The sequence below is a fragment of the Orcinus orca genome, chromosome 6 (genome assembly GCF_937001465.1).
Source record: "Orcinus orca chromosome 6, mOrcOrc1.1, whole genome shotgun sequence".
Classification (NCBI taxonomy): domain Eukaryota; kingdom Metazoa; phylum Chordata; class Mammalia; order Artiodactyla; family Delphinidae; genus Orcinus; species Orcinus orca.
In genome coordinates this window covers 76701113-76720980 of record NC_064564.1, presented here as the reverse complement: position 1 = coordinate 76720980, position 19868 = coordinate 76701113, and the positions used below count along the sequence as shown (strand labels likewise).

The 19868-nt window shown below is 44.6% G+C and overlaps 1 protein-coding gene across 3 annotated transcripts in view; it reads right to left on the bottom strand.

The window, feature by feature from the left end:
- The window catches only part of PCSK5 (proprotein convertase subtilisin/kexin type 5), a 445528-nt gene extending 433036 nt beyond the window's left edge, over window positions 1-12492 (bottom strand). For all 3 annotated transcript variants that reach the window (XM_049710824.1, XM_033440255.2, XM_004276376.4), the window contains exon 1: window positions 11779-12492. In XM_049710824.1, coding sequence (XP_049566781.1) covers window positions 11779-11970 — 192 coding nt within the window. In that variant the 5' untranslated portion in view covers window positions 11971-12492. The remainder of the gene's footprint in view (window positions 1-11778) is intronic.
- Between the last annotated feature and the right edge of the window lie 7376 nt (window positions 12493-19868).

Here is a 19868-nt window from a genome sequence, read left to right as displayed (position 1 = left end):
CATTTACACCTGCCGGTTTCTGTTCCCCTGGGGCCTTTGCACCAGCTCTCTCCTCTGCAGGGAACTCACCCCACCCCAGACCTCCATGTGGTCGGGGCTCCTTCTTATTCAGATCTCTGCTCGAGTGTTCCCTCCTCAATGAGCTTCCCTAACCAGCCTATCTGAAGGAGTCCTCCCACCCTTAGGCACTTTTTACTCTACTAATGTATTTAGCTTTCCAATAGCAACTTATCATAATTTGAAATTATTTTATTCACTTCATGGCTGCCTCATAGGTTGGTTCCTCTCACTATAAGCCCCATGTGAGCACATACCTTATTTAAAGACAGATACAGTAGGACTGGGTCTAACAGAATGGCTGATAAACAACAGGTACTCAATAACTATTTTTTAGCAGCTTCACCGAGATAAAGTTCACATACCATATATTTATCTGAGGTATACTATTCAAATGTTTTTAGTGTAGTTACACAGTTGTACAAAAATCACAACCCATTTTAGAACATTTTCATCACCCCCGAAAGAAACCCCATACCCATGAGCGGTCCCCCCATCTCCCCACCCCCCAATCCTTTCAGCCCTAGGCAACCACTAATCTACTTTCTGTCTCTGTAGATTTGTCTACTCTGGACATTTCATATAAACAGAATCATACATTCATGACCTTTTGTGACTGGTTCCTTTCACTCAGCCGGTGAAGTGTTTTCAAGGTTCATCCATGTTGTAGCCTGTATCAGTACTTCATTCATTTTTATTGCAGAATATTCCATTGTAAGGATACACTATATTTTGTTCATCCATTCATCAGTTGATACACATTTGTGTTGTTTCTATTTTCTGGCTCCTGTGAATAGTGCTGCCACCAACTTTTGTCTGCAGGTTTTTGTGTGAACAAATGTTTCATTTCCCTTGACTGTATACTTAGGTGTGGAACTGCTGGGTCGTATGGTAACTCTATGTTTGTTTAATGTTTTGAGGAACTGCCAGACTGTTTTCCAACAGTGGTTGCACCACTTTGCATTTCCACTAATAGTGTATGAGGGTTCCAATTTCTCCACATTCTTTTTTTTTTTTTTAATTTTATTTATTTATTTATTTATTTATTTTTGGCTGTGTTGGGTCTTCATTTCTGTGCGTGGGCTTTCTCTAGTTGCAGCGAGCGGGGGCCACTCTTCATCGTGGTGCGCAGGCCTCTCACTGTCGCGGCCTCTCTTGTTGCGGAGCACAGGCTCCAGACGTGCAGGCTCAGTAGTTGTGGCTCATGGGCCTAGTTGCTCCACGGCATGTGGGATCTTCCCAGACCAGGGCTCGAACCCATGTCCCCTGCATTGGCAGGCAGATTCTCAACCACTGCGCCACCAGGGCAGCCCTCTCCACATTCTTGTCAACACTTGTGATTATCTGTCTTTCTGATTATAGCAACCTAAGTGAATATGATGTAAATTAGTATCTCATTGTGGTTTTGATTTGCATTTCCCTGATGACTAATGACGTTGAGCAACTTTTCATGTGCTTATTGGCCATTTGTATATCTTCTTTGGAGACATGGCTATTCAGATCCTTTGTGCCCATTTTTAATTGGGTTATTTGTCTTTTTATTATTGAGTGTAGGAGTTCTTTACATATTCTGGATACAAGCCTCTCATCAGATGTGATTTGCAAATATTTTCTCCCATTCTGTGGGTTGTCTTTTGACTTTTCTTGATGGTGTCCTTCAATAACTATTTTTAAAATAAAACAATGAATAAAACTAATCCTTTAAGACAGAAAACTATGACCAGTTCATAAGTATGTGGCAAATTAGTGGCAGGGCAGGACCTAGAGGAGAATTCAAGTCACCTGTTTTCAGCCCTGAGTTTTGTTTACTGGTTCTCAGCATTGCCCAACTAGCCCAGAAGCAATGACATCATCCCACGATGAGTCAAAGAATGCAGCATTTGGTAAATTGGCTCACGAGCATTAACCAAATGGAAAGATGCCCCAAGGTTAAAAAAATAAAGAAAAAAGGTTTTGCTGGAAGCTAGGCTATAATAAATCTTAAGTGGCCTACAATTTAGTTTTCTCTTGAAAAACTCTGAAATTGATGAATGGGTCCCACACACACACAGGAAAAAAAAAAAATTAGTTAAATGCAACTAGAATAGGTCCAGGATGAGTAAGCAGTAAACTTCTAAACTTGTAGTTACGGATATATGCTTACAAGATTAAAGGCTCTGAAATTGTCTTCCCTCCCTGCACTGCATTCAAACTCATGAGCACTGCCCAGTTTTATTATGGTTGAGAAACTTCAACTAGTGAAAACAAGGTACAAGCCTGGGAACATCGATATGGAGAGAACTGGTATATTTTTACAGCTGTAAGAGCTTCTCAGAGTAGAAAAATACCAGACCTTAAGTACTTATTACAAAAATATCAGCTCTAAGTACTTAGTACAAATATATATGATATATATATATATATGTGTGTGTACACACACACACACACACACACACACACACACACACACACACACACACTGGGAAAGGCAGCAGGGAAGGACTTGCTTTTAATAAATCTTAACCAGTTTCAATGCTGGCAGGGTATCCACAATGTAATTTTCCCAGGACAGAATTAACCCCTTAGATAATGCACAAAAGATTCAACTAGAAACTTCATGCTTCTTTTGTGGTGCTAACCCTAACCTAACAATCAGATTCACATATAAATGCAAACAAGATTAATCTAGTATTGTAGACAGCAACCTAAAAATATTATACAGAGAGCAATTTATAAATAATTTAAAAAACACATTTTAAAATATGTCCATATTCTTACAAGGCAGTAAAGTTAGACTAAGAATACATAAAAAACATGTTCAGAACATACTTCATTATACTATAAAAAAATATATGTGAAGGGCAGAATACATGACGTGAATAAATTATAGGTATAATTATTTATTATAATGGAAAGTAGGCTACATGACGACTTAAGATAGAGGCAAACATAAAATGTGACATCATATATACCATTTTTAAATCATCCTTAAATATTATTTCTGGCTTCACATTCTCTGTTTACACTCTTCCCTCTATATTCAGCGCTCAATGCAAACTTCAGTTTTTAAATCAAATACGAGAAGGCTCATTTGGGAAGCAATCCCCCATGAATCTATCTTTATCCCTTAAGTTGATACAGGACCTGCAGTGCAAATAATAGTGCACAGATGTGTAAAGTAGAGATAATACCTAAATTTATCCAAGGAGAATTGAAGTATGGGGCAGACTTCGTGTTTATCTGCGTAGTGAGTATACCAGCACAAAATACTTGGAATCCTTATCTTATCCAAGCTGATAACCCTGCCAGTATCACAGCCTCACAGTTTCTTGATTCCATCCAGTCCACTGGCCTTCACCTGTTCTCTATCTGGTCAGCCCACCTCGGACCTTATCATGCAGAATAGCTCTAACCTAGAGCTTACAAAGAAAATTACCCTCCGGGACGGCTCCCATCTTTCCACTTCTACCACTCTTATCAAACAGGCTTTCCATTTTTATTTTGAACCTTTATACCTGCCCTATTCCTTTGGCTCCCCAGTCCTATTTTAGCCCTACATCTTTCTCAAAGCCGGGACACTGTGGTCTATCATTTCAAAGACAGTATCTCTTTGTGTTCGAGAACCATTCATCTCCGTCACCGCCAGCTTCCCACAGTCTCTTGTTCCCTTCTCTCTCACTCTGATACATTCTAACTCCCTGTTTTGTCTTTATCTAATCTCAGGTTCCTGAGCATTAGTCACAAAAGCACAAAACAATATAGACTGGTTCATTTTCTCACTCATTCACTTAACCACTACTTACTGAGCAATAACTATGCACAAGCAGCTACTGCCATTGCTGTTTGGCAACTCTTCTCATTAGGCGCTAATTAGGTCGTTAATTCCTATCAGAATTTTCTGGTAGGAGCCCTGGAGCACCAGGCCACCAATTTCACCCAGTTCCCCCTCTCTCTGCAGGTGACCTTCACCTCAGAACCGACAGTGAGATCCAGACCATTGTCCACACACGCTCACCTCCTTTCCTCCCCAATGTGAACTCCCTAAATCTCCATTCACCTTCATTCTTCTTTAGGCTCAAGGCACCAATGTCCCTCTTCCTTTCCAAACCTACTCCTCTCTAAGTGCACCCTTTATGCTTCCTGTCCCAAGGGCTCACTGTGCTTCTCCTATGCCACCCACTGGGCTAGGTGCTGGGGACACAAATAGGAATGAGGCACAGCCCTGCCTTCCCAGCTAGTGGAAGAACAGATATGCAATTACACACTCACACACAAACACACGCACAAATACACATGCAATCAGGGTGACCATATCATTTCTCTGCCAAACTCAGACATGTCTGAAAAGTGAAAGGGATATAAAAAATACTTAATGGAGGTGAACTGATTTACTGTAGGCATAAACCAGTGCTGTCCCTGGCAAAATACGATTATGGTCACACTAATTACAAGATAGTATGGTACCTTCGACTATGCAGCCATTAAAGTTTGCCTAAAATTATTTAGTAACATTGGAAAAGGCTCATAATACAACGTTAAGTGAAAACAGTATATAGAAACTGAGCATAACTTGGTTGAAAAAAAGAACAAGACATAATAACTGACATTTATTGAGTATGCAGTACGTGCCAGGCACCATTCTAACTACTTTCAACTAATCCTCACAACAACCCTATGAGGAAAATACCATTAGATCTTTTTCACACATGAAGAAACTTAGGCACAGAGAGCTTAAGATGCTTGCCTAGGGTAGCCCAGCTAGGAAGTGGCAGTATTAGGATTCAAACCCTTTTGGTTCTAGACCTATGATCCTAAATACTCCAGGACATTGATGAGATGAAGGGAGATAAGGTAGGTGGGCAGGCAGATGTGCAATGAAACTCCCCCTCACTGCTCAATCAAGCATTGGTGCTAAGAGCACGGGTAACCTCCTTGTCCCCAATTCTTTAAGCCATGTTTCAGTTCTCACCTCCTAGATTCTCTCTACAGCATTTCTCTTTAGTGCGATGCTCTGTGGCTCTCTGACTCTGTGTCTTCAGGGCCTCCCCACCCCCTTCATCTACTCCCTTTATCCCTTGCCTTCTCCATGGAGGTTGTATTTTAGCCCTACCATCTTTCTCAAAGCCGGGACACTGTGGTCTATCATTTCAAAGAGAGTATCCCTTTGTGTTCGAGAACCATTCATCTCCATCACCCCCAGCTTCAGGCTGTATTCCCAGCCCTCCTCTCTCTTTGTGCTTCACTTCTTAGCATCCTATGCCCTTCCACAGTTTCACTTATATTGAGGTGGTGAGTGCCAGTCTTCACTTATTTCCTGCCCTAAATTCTCTTCTTCCTACTGGACATTTGCATCTGCATGACTCTCTACCTGCCAACAACACTAAGGCTGAACCTACCATGTTGCTCCCAGCAGACTGCCCTCATTCTACAGACAAGTCCCCATTCTCCGGGTCCCCAGGCTATAAACTTTGTTCTCTTCACCTTCTCCCTTCTCCTCAACCTCCACTGGCATTTGGTTACCAAGCCATGTTGAATCCACCTGTATAAGAGCTTCCAAATCTATTCTCTTTCCATTGTCACAGGTTCTGTGTTTGTTAACAATTAACTTTTCCCAACACAATAGCCTCTCTGCCTCTTCCAGGTCATTATGCACACAGCTACCAGAGAACTCCTCCCAGGCGGGACTGAACCATACCGCACTGCCTGTGGCTCCATTAGTACTTGTCTTGCTTAACAGTAGCTATGGATAAAAATGTCCTAGGTCCACGGCCTCCCTGGTGGCGCAGCAGTTAAGAATCCGCCTGCCAATGCAGGGGACATGGGTTCGAGCCCTGGTCCGCGAAGATCCCACATGCCGCGGAGCAACTAAGCCCGTGCGCCACAACTACTGAGCCTGCGCCCTAGAGCCCATGAGCCTCAACTACTGAAGCCCGTGCGCCTGGAGCCCGTGCTCCGCAACAAGAGAAGCCACCGCAAGGAGAAACCCGTGCACCGCAACGAAGAGTAGCCCCTGCTCGCCGCAACTAGAGAAAGCCCGCGCGCAGCCAAAAATATAAATAAATAAATAAAGTTTACAAAATCACCAGTGCTCCACTACAGAAACCCCCAGGAACCCTGGCATTCTCTTATTTTTCCTTTGAGCAGCTTTTGCATCTCCGTGGAGTCCTTATAGATCACATAATGCTTCCTATGTCTTGTTTTATTTATATATTCACATTCATTATTAGGGCACTTGATAACACAGCAACCCTGTGAGGTGGATGGAGCAGGTGTTAAGGTCCCCAACGTGAAAAATCAGGCACTGAGGGTCAGGTTGGTAAATAAATAAAAGGTTTGACGTTTCACTCAAACCTTCTGACTCAGTCTGGTTTTCTTTCTGGTCTCTTTTTCCTCCCAGCGTTAACCTAAACTGAAGAGTTTATTGGCATGGATTGTTCCTTCTTGGTACACTTAGACGGAGAGATGTAATCGGTTGAACTAGTGAGAATGTTGCATGAGTAATTTCACTTTAAACTATGTGCAAATTTAACTTTGATAAAAATAGAAATTCATAGATACATACATATGTATCTTATAGCACGCATGAGTGTGTATCAGCATTCATTTTTACCACCCATGAAGATAAAGTCGGCTTCTTTGTCATTTAATCCAACCTGAATTAGCCAAGTGATAAAGTCAGAAGCCAGAGCGATGCCGGGAGATACTTAAGCCTTGGGGGAAACCCAGACACTGCTTCACATAACTTGAACCGACAACACAAATTCCCCTCCCTGCCCAGGGGATGTTTCTGGGTCAGGACTCCCTCCCTTAACCAAAGAGTTAGACATTGCTGGACATTTTCCCAGCACACTACCCTGCTTCTCTGGCTGACCTTTACAGTTAGGACCTCTGGATATAAACTCATGAAAGATAGCAATAAGGCAAATTCAGCTGCCTTGGGGCTCACAAAAATGCAGTGTTTCAATTCAAACAGACCCCGAAAATCCCAATGGCCACATACAAGCCATTCCTAGTCTATGAGGTTAAAGCAACAGACCCACCATCATCAGGCCAAGCACCCTGAACTGCTTCTTCTCATGAATGGTTCCCCAACTCATGAGAATTACGCATGTGACAGTGGCCAGCAGAAGTCAAAGCTAAGGTTCTCGGGCATGGAGGTCAGAGCTGAGGTTCCTGCCTGGTGCAAAGGCAGGTGCATCACACAAGGATCAACCTGGGACTCCCACATCCATTTACAAATGCCTAAGGATATAACTAGGGGAGGACGGTCCACTCTCATACAACCTACCGGAGTAGCCCCATCCCCTATTTCTAATGCCATCCGTGAGCACCCAGAACTCACTCTCCACTGTTTACCAGCACTTCAAGCAACCCACATTACTCACAGGTCAAAACTAACCAGCAGAGTGGGAGGCCTTCGGGGCATTGCTGAACAAGGTTCTTCCTGCTAAAGCAGCTCTTCCTGCTGATTTGGAAAAAGCTTCTTCTAACCTTCCTCATGTAAACCACATTCAGAATTAAATGAAATATGAATTCAAATATGATCTATCATAATATACCAAGGCAAGATGCTTTATAAAATACTGTCTTCAGATATTTTTTGTCCCTTTCTTCCATCTCCATTGAGCTTATCCTATACTATTTAATGGGCTACGACAAAGATCAACCAGGGAAGGGAGCACTGCCACGGGAAATCAGCCAGAATTGTTTAGAACCCAATGGAAAACTATTTTTAAACTATTTTAAATTGTTAGTTGAAGTGGAAAACGAGTTTCCCTGTCTACAAAGCTCTGATTTAGCTCTTTTGACTTGGTCATCAAAAATGTATTTTCCTGACCTTCAATGAGTTGCATCTTCCTGCTTTTTATAAAAATGTCTTCCATTCTCCATATCTAAATAAAGTCTGAATCTCACTTATTTCAGATTCAGATTCAACAAACCTTCCACAGCAAGCTTAACTATATGCTGGGCAACACAGAATCGACTCCCTCTATTATCTAGAGATTTATCCTTTTACAGATGAAGGAACAGGGGCTCCATTAAGTTCAGTGACTTTCCTGCTTTCCTGGACCTTGCAAGTGGCATCTGCAGAGCTTCCAAGTCTATGCTCTCAATGGCAACACCAGGTAAAACATTTTTCCCAGTATTGCTTGCAGCTGGCTTTATCTTTCTGGACTCTTGCCTAAGATAAGTTACAAGGTTTGGGGAGGGGTTTTTGCTCCAGGTGATCTCAATTTGGAATCAAGGATTCTAAGCACCTCACAGAAGGATAAATACAGCTGTTGCATACTGCAAACAACCTTTACAGAGGACCTTCCTCCCTGGGTTCAAATAACCAGAAGTTAATTCCTACTGGTTTGTAGATTTTGTCCAAACAAAGGTTCACAATTAACATTATGTCAGGTCTTATTCCTTTATGTCTTTTCTATCCTCTAACCACTATACCGCTAGTTCAAAGGGTCAGAGCACACGATTAGGAAGGAAGAACTAGGCCTGTTCTTCCATCCCTGTGCAGGCCAACAGGCAGACGTACCTACCCTCAGCCACCTGGGGTACGGAGGTCGAACTAAATATTAAGAGGGCTTGGAGTCCGGGCTTGTAGGGGAAGAAAGGAAGGGCTTTCTAGGATTTCAGAATTTCGAGGCATAACCATTCACAAAATATAAACACTGTGTGAAAACCTACCAAAACAAGCACTATTTCTATAACCAAAGACAAGAAAACCTTCATTATTATTCCTTTCCAGGAAGTCAAGTATGTCCTTTCTGCCTGTTGCTTGCTTACTTGCTCTTGTGTTACTCTCCATTTCCTATCTTTCGTGAACATGAGAGGCATGCCTATTCTTTTCTGTAGAAATCTCCAGGCCAGAAATTTTACCTCTGGTGGCTTTTAAATGCTAAGATGCTATACAAAACATGATACTGAAACTCTGAATAGACAGTCAAAACCGTACCTTTACTGTGGTGGAAAGTCACTGCCTTATTCACCTAAAATATTATATAGAAAGATATCAAAAATACTACCAGGATATTAAATGGCTTTAGAAACAATAACAGGTCTCAGTTCCAATCTGTGACATATAAGGTGGGACCCCCACCCCCCCGCAAGCCCGAAAGGGTAAAAATAGGAGAGCATTCCAGAGACATTTGCAAATAAATTACTGCCCTCAACTGAACCACAGCTGGTTTACTGATGGAAAGAAAGAATAACAAAAGGATGGCTCTTACAGTGCAATGATATTGCATGTGTGAACTCAATTTACCACCTGCAAGACCTAGCTTAGGGTTATGCTCCTTTGATCTACAGAGGAAATGCTTTACACAGTAAGAATAGCTGATCTTTTTACACTGGTTAGGGCATGAGTTCAAGGGGTTCTCTGTCAGCTCTGTAAGCACTCAGTTTCCTCACCGGCATTGTAAAAACCCACAACAAATCATGTTTGGTGCTATTTGTATGTAAACTTTCTTAGTATTACTTTTTAAATGAAAATCCATGGATCTCCACTAGAAGGCCCTTTGTAAAAAGTCAGGCCAGGTTGCAGGATACTGCAATGTTTGCTTCTTCACGAGTGGGTTCTGTGACAATTTCTTCTCCCCCACTCTGCCAGGCTCCGCAATGTGTAAATTCTATTTAATGAGTTTAGTTTGATACAGATCTTTCTGCTTTCGTAATTCCTGAAGCTTCTCAGGTTCAAGAAGTCCAGGTCGGCTTGAACTAAGTATCTGTGAATTAAGACTGGACGTTTGCTTCCAGTCTACTGAGCCACTAAATCAGAATTCGGGGAAATGGGGATTTTACTTACTTCCTCCTTCTCCCCCATCCTCACAAGCATGAGTAGGCCTGGACCAGACAGTCCTAGGTCTGAATCATGCCCTTCCCACTGTCTAGCTGGGTGACCCTGTGCGGGTCAACTTCTCCAGAGTATTAGGTTCCCTGTTGCTGTATGTGAAGTAATATGTACCAAAAACGGTCATTTTGTGGATTATGAAATAAGTGTATGGTCAAGAACTATTCTTCCAAATATGCCTGTTTTATGAGAGATGCTCAATGTTAGCTGAACCTGAGTGATGCATCTGGAAAGATTATTAACATGACTACTTTTATTGTTAGCCTTTCCTGTTACATTCTCCAGTCACATGCAGCACCCAACTTCAAGCTCGTGTAAAAACACTTGAACAGACTCAATGTTTTCTTCCAGAGGAAGAAAAAGAAGCAGGTAGAATCCTACCAAGCCATTAGAATGAAACTCTCCTGAAGATGATAGGCACTCAGGCAAGAAAATCTGGCTGGCTGTCCCTTCCTTCCTTCCTGGTGTGTGTTGGTCTCGGCGACGGGGGATACAGACGATGCCCCTTGCCCTGGTCTCAGCCCTGCACAAGGTTGGCTTCTCCGCAACACGCCCTCCCTCTGGACCCACAAAGAGCAGCAAGACCTCCCGCTCCCCCATGCCCCCAGTGCTCTTTCTAGATGCGGCAACAGCAGATCCGCCTGCTCTCGGTGCCGCGCCCCAGGCAGCCGAAAGTCCCCGTGCTAGAGCACTTGTGCTCCTGGACATGGAGCTCGACGGCATCAGAAATCGTCTGTGCTCTCCTGCTCCAGTGGCCCCAGCCGGCACCCTCCTCTCCCCTCATCCTGGCAGGGCAGGCAGGGCGCGTGCAGACGCAACAGTCCCACAAGCGCGTCTGCTGTGAGGGCGCCCCCATCACCCTCGCCTCCCTCCCCCAGCAAAGTCTCACCAGGGTCAGGCCAGGGCCCCCTCCTCGGGCCAGGTCGGGAGAAGCGAGTGGGAGGGGTGTAAGGATGGGGGTGCACTTTCTGGGACCCGCTTATACAGCCTTTGTCACCCCATTTCTTGCAGGAAAGAGAGCGAGGAAGCCAAGACCGTGCGGAGGTATCTCCAAATCTGTTGCGCTTCCAATCTTCCCCGTAACACCACTCAATTCACGGTCCCCCAGCCGGGCAGCTCTGCCCAAAGCCCGCGAACGGCACCCCACCAAAGCCCCGCGCCCCGCTGCCCGCCCAACTCTCGCCCCACCGAGCCTCCGCAGACTCGCCGTTTTCCAAAGCAGAACCCCGTCGATGGTCTCGGAAGTTCTCCCACCTCCCGCTCCGACTCCCCAGTTGGGAGCCCCACGCGGATCCAGCTCGCGAGGCGAAGAAGCCGGGAGGTCTCCCCTCAAACCTTTGCTCACGCCGGGTCCCGTCCCCTCTTCTCTCCCTCCTCCAGTCTAGCTCCAGTCCCAGCGGTTCTCTCCGCACTGGAAGAGGAAACTTCTTTCTGGACTAAATTCAGGTCCGAGCAGGAAAGGCTTTCCCTTCCCCGCCTCCCCCTTACACCAGCTCTCAGAAACCGCAGGGAGCCGGCACCAGGGGCGCGCTTACTCTCTACCCCCCAAAGAGCCCACTGGTCCCCGACTTTCCACTGCAAAAGTTCCGGTAGGGTCTGAAACCACCAGGAGGGTATGTACATTCGCGATTCTTCCAGAGACCCTACCTATGCCTCGTGACTTGCAAGAAACAAGCAAACAAAACACAAACCCCAGCAACTTTGGGGAGCGAATGAGTGTGTGTGCGTGTGTGTGAGAGCGCGAGAGCATCGCTCAAGAGTTAGGGCAACAGCTGCAAGAGCACATCTGGAAGGGGGGAGGGGGATTGACGAGGAGGGGACCAGAGCGACTCCCCCCAGCCCCCGCCCCTGCCCTCTCAGCTTCAGGGCCGAGAGCCCGATCAGCCAGCGCTTACCTGTCCTAGGTTGATGAATCCATACTTGCTGGCTATGCGGTTGGCCTCCGGGAAGCCGCCGGCGATTTTGACTGCCCAGTGGTTGGTGTAGACGCGCGTCCGGCACACGGGGAGCAGGCAGCCCCCGAGCAGCGCCAGCACACACAGCAAGTCCAGCCGTCCCGGGCAGCAGCAGCGGCTCCCCCAGCCCATGGCCCCGGCGCTTCGCTGCTTCTTCGGTCGCTCGCTTGCTCCGCGCACTAAGCTGCGCGCACAACTAACTTCTCCGGCCTGGGCCGCCCCGGCTCGCAGCCCCCGGCCGCCGCGGCTCGCAGCCCTGGGCGATCGGCAGGAGGCGGCGAGCCCCGGCAGGGAGCAGAGCAGCGAGCCTCGCGCCGACTCCTAGACCATCCCTGGGGCTCCGGAGACCTGTGCTCCCAGCTCTCCGGCCCGCGGGGCGGTCGGCCGGCGCTCCCCGGCTCGGGCGCAGGAGGCGGCTGAGTGGGGCGGGCGCCCTCCCGCAGCTGGGTCTCGCCGGGCTCGGCTCCCGGACTCTCCGACTCGCCCTCGCTCCTCCAGGGGCCCCCGAGCGCGACGGAGGCGGCGGTGCAGGCAGCGGCCGGGCGCCCCCTCTGCTGGCCCAGGTTCCGAGCGCTCGCTAGCTCTCTCCCCGCGCTCCCTCCGGCTCCGAGCGGCGCGCCGGGAGTGTAAGTGGCAATGGCAGCAGCACCCTCTCTGCATAAATGACTCCCCCCGCCCCGCTCGACACCCCTCCTTTCCCACATCTCCCTCCTCCTCTCCCTCCTCCGCCCGCCCGAAAGCGGCCACGGCCAGGCGCCAACCAGGTCCTAGCGCCGCCGGGTTCTTTAGGCTGTAGCCTCCAGGGTCCTGAGCAGCAAAAGCGAGTCTTTCCAAAGGGCTGGGAAGAGAGCCCCGGTGTGGAGGTTTTACCCCCTTCTCTCCCCTCCCTCATGGATTTGTATTAATTGACCGCCACTTCCCGAAAGACTAAAAAGATTTACAAGCTGGTTCTAGTCAAGTGCCCCGAAGATTCATTCATCCTAGCTCTGAACGTCCTCAAGCAACGAAGTATTTAAGGAGCTCACTTGCGTGTCAATTGCCGAACAAATAACCCGAGATTTTCACTTCGTTAATTCTTCACGCTTCTCAGCAACTGTTTATTTTACACATTCTGCTCTCGGGAGAAGCTACCACACAGGACCGTAAGGCACATCGACTCTTGCAAAAGCCAGCCACCGCGGTTCCAAAGCCGAGTCTGCTGCCTGCTGACTTTCGAAATCCGTGCTTCCAATACTAGGCAACGCCACGGAAGAGTAAAATTCCAGTCGCGCAAGTGGGGAAAGACGTTTCTGTGTATATTTGGTTTGAAAGTGGATGGAGTTGTTGGGGCCAAGGAAATAACTTCATTCATTCGTTCCATTGAGTCTGATGAGGGCTTCTTTTTCTCCACCAAGGGAGACGTTTTGCAACTTTTTCAAGCACGGCCCTGTAACAGTGAGAGACTTTGATAGAAAAAGGACCACAGAGGAATTTCGAATGAAATAAATGTGTGACTGCGCCGCCTTCATTACTGTATCTTGCACTGTGACTGCAGCAGGCAGGAGGGAGCACGGATTAACCCGCTTCTGCTGAACAACCTCCCCGCCTTTTCTGGCACAGGACGATTTCTTGTGAATAGAAAATGTACCCTTATGAAATAATTCAATTGACCTTAAAAGTATTCACTCTATCCCTAACCCGGGCCCCCCTTTTCCCTCTCCTTTTCCCATCCCCCATTCTCTTTCTTCCTAGGCGTTGGTTAAATGTATTTGAGGGTAATTAACCCATCACACCTATAGCTTTGGGTAATGATTCTTTCATCTGCCTAGGGCTTTACTTTCCTCCCTTATCCCCTCAGCTGAACCACAGCTGCAGACTCAAAGCATATAAATTTTATAAAATTCAGTTAAATTCATAAAATTATCATTTTATGGCATTTTACACATCATATAATGTGTGCCCTATTATTTAATCTGGAAAACAAACCCACCAAATAACTTTATTCCCACACTACTGACGAAGAAGTGGAAGATCAGAAGAACTAAATCATTTGCAGAAAGACATGTATTTTACTCATTTACTTATTTGACTGGTTGGACACATATCTTTTGAGCACCTAGAATGTGCCAGGCATTGTGCTCGATACTGGAGAAAAAGGAGGAGGGGAAAGATGGGGAGGCACCAAGGACTAGTGGAATTCAGACTCCCTGAATAACTCTAAACGTGGTTTATTGTTATTGTTGTTATTTGTAGATATTAAAGCATAAGTACTATGCTTATGCTTTGGGCTTTAGAGTTTTGGTCCAGCCTTGCTACTGGCTAGTCCCTTTGCACATTCCCTCTTCAACCTGGAGCCTAGAAAGTTTACAACCTATTAGGTCACTGTTTTTGAATTTTTGTTTTTTTGGGGGGTGTTTTTTTTTGTGTGTGGTACACGGGCCTCTCACTGTTGTGGCCTCTCCCGTTGCGGAGCACAGGCTCCGGACGCGTAGGCTCAGCGGCCATGGCTCACGGGCCCAGCCGCTCCACGGCATGTGGGATCCTCCCGGACCGGGGCACGAACCCGTGTCCCCTGCATTGGCAGGCGGACTCTCAACCACTGCGCCACCAGGGAAGCCCTTAGGTCACTGTTAATTGCCACCCAGACTACCGGCATCTATTCACAGGGACATTGGATTATTCTTCTAGAAGCTGATGGATTTCACATGGGTTGGGAAGACCTCAGCCAAGATCCAATTCTCAAAATACGCCAGTCAGCCGTATTGAAGAATTGAAGGCATTTGCTGTCAGATTGGAGGGAGAGCCTGTCTGCCGATGATCCACAGGAGGGTGGCCACTGCGAGGACGAGTTCGTCATGAGTCGAGTTTGCATCATGGCCTGTGGGTTTCTCTGTGACTCTGGAGCCATTATTATTTAGGACAGCAAAGGCAGCACAAAATGCTTCTCTTTGAAAGCTATGTTGCCTCTGGGCTTCGACTTCTGAACGAAATGAAGGGGCATCACCACACCAGGTCTCCTGAGGCCTGGAGGTTGTTTCCTAAGAGTGGCAAATTTCTCATTGATATTATTTCTCCGGAGTGTCTCTCTCTTTTTCTTTCCACTAACACTCTTGCCTTCTGTGAGCATGCCCTGCTTGTAACACACACACAGCATACACTGCATCGAGCATGAGAGAGAACTGGAAAGTCAGGTAGGAAATGGGCAAACCACTTTTCTGCTTTGTAAACCAATCCCTGGGCCAGCATTTAGCTTACTCAAAGGGTGTATTCTTCCATTTGGATGAATACTTATTCAGAAGGGAAAAACCTAGCTCTGTTCAAAAAAATAAAAAAGATTTGGAGCCTCCATTCATCTGTCAAATCAAACATATGAATGTAGATTCATTCATCTTGTTGTCCATCGCTTTCACGGTTCTCTTCCACTTCAATTATGTGTGTTTTCTCAAAGAGTGGGATTCTTAAACCTAAATAATACTACTCCCACTGGTGCACAAGCACACCCTGCTTCCTGCTTTGAGATCTACCTTAATGAACTCATTAGTTTCCTTGATTAGAGCCAGTTGGCCAGAATGAAGCTTCCAAATAAGGATCAATAGCTGAAGCAAAAAAAAAAAAAGAAAAAACAAACCTTCTTTCATGACCTTCAGCTTTGTTGGTTATCACACTCAGCCCTATTATCAATGCCTCAGTAGCCAAAAGAACAAGGAACTGACGGAATAGTAATGATTAGTGCACAACCATCACTAACATTGGAAAAGAAGCTGAAAAGCTAAAATCTAAGTCTTCCCCAAATGCTTCCTTTTTGTATGCTAAGAGTAGCACCCACGATTTGACCCTCCTCTCTCCCTCTGTAACATGCCATATGGCAGGAAACTAGGCAGTTTTAAGTTTTCCCCTGCCTTATACTTAGCAACATATTACTTGATAATGAGGCCCCACTAGCGTTTGGCCTCTCTGCCAAGGTCCCTCACAGCTCTAACAGAAAAATCCAGTGAAATGAGATGAACAGAAATCCAGGCAGTTTAGTACAAGAAGTGAATAAGAACTCCATAGGACTCATCTTGAAACTCGGCAAATGGGAATTATTCTGGGAAGAGTTTGCCTTCTGAGACACCTCATTTCTTCCTCTGCTACATCCTTTGTTGGAAAATGACCTTTAAGACCTCTTCCAACCTGAGGTTCTGTGAATCAAGAGTAAACTGGTAATGGAAAGTTTGGAGCTGCCAAGGGGGAAAACTGCCCCTAGAAATTTCACTGCCCAGTAGGGGAGTCAGTAAACTTACGGGGATTCTAATCACTTTTCTAGTATATCAAACTCAGAATCGGCAGTGGAAATTTGTCAAATTTAATAATGATAATAATAATAAATGGTAGTTATTACTACTGTTTATTAAGAACTAGCTCTATACCAGGCACTGAGCCAAACACATTTCAGGCCTTAATCTCATTCACAGAACATCAGAGCTGAAAGAGACCTTAGGTATCATAGACTCTAACTTCTTTATTTAATAGAAAAGAAAATGGAGGCCAATACTCTGTAATAACCTATATGGGAAAAGAATCTGAAAAAGAACAGATATATGAATACGTATAACTGAATCACTTTGCTGTACACCTGAAACTAATACAACATTGAAAATCAACTATACTCCAACAATAAAATTAAAAAAAAATACATTGGCTTTCATGTTTAAAAAAAAAAACTAATTTGGAAGACATTAATCCTATCATGGAAAAAATAAGTTAAGAAATGGATGAATAATAGAAATAGAACGAAGGAAGGAACTATACAGAAAGAAAGTAGATCAATGATAGACAGTTCTGGGGATTAACTGCAAGAGAATACATTTAAGGCAAAGAAAGCAATCTATATCTTGATTGTAGTGGTGGTTATATTTGTCAAAACTTGTCAAATTATAAAATGAATGCATTTACTTTTACATAAATTATACATCAATAAAGTTGATTTTTTAGGAAAAAAAAAAAAAACCCAAAAAAAACGAAGGAAGGGATACATGGAACAAAGATAATAGTGTGCTATGAACCTAGGATTAACATTAATCTAATTTGCAAACTTGGGTTAATAAATTCAATGGGTTAATAAATTCAATCAGGAGAATGGACACCTGACTTAACATTTCAGATTCTTTAGATGTTTAACTACCACCATCTAAAAATATGACCCATGACACATATGGGTCATGGAAACAAGTTAATTCAGGGCTTGATACTACCTTTCTGTATAATATTTAAATAATGGGACACTAATAGGTGACTAACATCTTGCAGATTTCGGGAGGCTTTTGCTCCTTCTTCGACCTGCTTGCAGTTGTCTAAGATTGGCATAATTGGCCCTCACCTGTGGACATTTAAATCCTACAAAGACAAGCGGGGTCTCAGAAAGCTTTCCAGTTGGAAGCAAAGTGTAAAGGTTGTGGGTGACTTCCTTCAGATATACATATGAAAGAAGTGACACCAACTCTGTCACCTTCTAGCTTCTATCCCTCATCCCAGAGCAGTATACCCATCAGGATGGATATGGTGGATGGATGTGATTTTCCCCTCTCCCTAAGTTAGACTCTAATTCAGGAAAAAGCAGGTTGAGAGGGGTGGGGAAAAAAATCAAAGCAATAGGCTTGGGTCTTGGAGCTTTATCCACCAAAAGGAATGAATCCTATGACAATGGCAGCAGCCTTCCCCCAAGAGTCAAGACTTGGTCTTTTTGTAATGCCTCTGGGCCCTTTTCTCCAAGACGTTTTATTGGCTCTTTTACTCTTAAACCTCTCAGAGAATCAGGGGTTTAATAACTACTGACTCAACTGATCTTGCTTGGATTAAGTTGAATGGATCCTTGGAATTAAAACATTTTTTGAGTTCAGGCTGTGTAGCTCTAATTCAATAATGCCAAATGATATACTGTAATTCAAAACACATCTGCTATGACGTTTACTTGTTTATCTGAAGCAAGATAAATTATGACAAAATTATTTCGCAACTACCTTGTATGAGGACATCCTCTACACTTACTACACTTCACCATTTCCAGAAACTGTATACCTAGATCACTCATCATTATGTCATGTGCATGACATAACTTCATTCTTCCCATGGTGTATTCTGGATGTAGTTATTACGCAACAATTGTAAAGCTTCTGCTCCCTACCAGCCTTCCCTAAACCTACTTCAGATTTTAGGAATGCATGAAAAAAGGACAATTTTTTGTCACCCTTAACCTTTAGATGCATGGTAAATAAAGGTATTTATCAGTAAGATACTCCAGAGCTGAACCCCACTGCAGTAGTTTGCCTGGAAAGAAAGGAGTTCAGCTTACACTTAATGCCAGTGAGCATCTACTATTCTTTACTGTTCTGTATAGAATGGCGGCAAAGTTCTATTTTCAAAAAGGTTACCCCATACTTACAAATAATTCATTGATAAAATTTTATTTGTCTAAAGGCAGTGGAAATACAATTCAACAGGACGCCTCTTCAGGGCTTTCCAAGTTTAAAAAAGTGTAAGATTTCCCTGGCTTTTTATTTACAAGTTTCCTGCGATGGCTCAAAACCAGATCCTGCATTAAAAAAAACTATGATTTGGATGCTGGCAGTGCTACACTTTTAAGTCCTATGACTTAGTTGGCTCCCCCGGAGTGTCAAGAACTGAGTCCACTAAATCACTGGAGACCCTGAGGCAGGTTTCTCTCTTCAATTTTCTCCAAATATGAGCAGGGAAACTTGATTCATAGATGTGCTAAATAAGACTGTAATATAAATAGGCTGTATAAATGCTAAATATTGCCTTCTGTGAGTGAAGATGAGACCAAGTTTTATGAAAATATTGTGCATCACAATTAGAGTTTGGGTGCGGAAGACATTTCTCTAGTACTGCTGTTCATTTATTTAAAAAATAGAGTATTGTTTTGAGATCCGGCAGCATATTGAACCGTGAGAGGTGAGCATAGAGTGAATCCTGTAGGAAAGAACAGGCAATATATTTGGTATCATTAATCCTTTCTTATGCTAGTCTTTGTCATACATATTGTGCGTGTGTCCATACAGATACAAGCTGGCAAATTCATAGGATATTTGCGTGTTGACATTTTGGCAGCGAAATGAAAAATGAAAAGATTTTGCGGAAAATGTCAGCAATGCAAGTGACATTCTATAAAACTGAGCTAAGCATTACTAGGAAAAAAAAATCTTAAGGGATGGTGGTTCTATAAAACTGAGCTAAGCATTACTAGGAAAAAAAAATCTTAAGGGATGGTGGAAGTTAAGATTTCTAGGCTCGGACTTCCCTGGTGGCGCAGTGGTTAAGAATCCGCCTGCCAGGGCAGGGGACATGGGTTCAAGCGCTGGTCCGGGAAGATACCACATGCCGCGGAGCAACTAAGCCCATGCACTACAACTACTGAGCCTGCGCTCTAGAGCCCGTGAGCCACAACTACTGAATCCCGTGTGCCTAGTGCCTGTGCTCCGCAACAAGAGAAGCCACAGCAGTGCGAAGCCCGCGCACCACGACGAAGAGTAGCCCCCACCCCCGCTCGCCGCAACTAGAGAAAAGCCCGTGCGCAATGAAGACCCGACGCAGCTAAAAATAAATTAATTAATTAATTTTTAAAAAAAAAAGATTTCTAGGCTCAAAGGAGCTGGGTGCTAGATGTTAGATGAAAAACTTACAGGCAAAAAGCTGATCACCTAAAGGTCAGCGAAATATTCAAGGCCACACCACGGACTAGATGAAAGAACTGGATGCACATGGAATTGATTTTGCATTTAATAATCTGGACACTTTGGAAAACACTTTTTCTACCCAACTGTGTTGTTTGGGGGTGAGCTCTGGGTTTGGCAGATGGAGTCTCATGATTTGAGAGGTGTGAACTTCCAGAAGTGGTTCAGTTATGTGTGGAAACTAATGACTCTGAAACAAATGATCTAATCAATATTCTATTATCCAATAGCCCTTTGACTTACATTGGGCCTGGAATGCTGCAATTTCTCCTGTGTTAGTCATGCCTTCTGTATGTTTAATGATAAACTCTGCCAAATGGA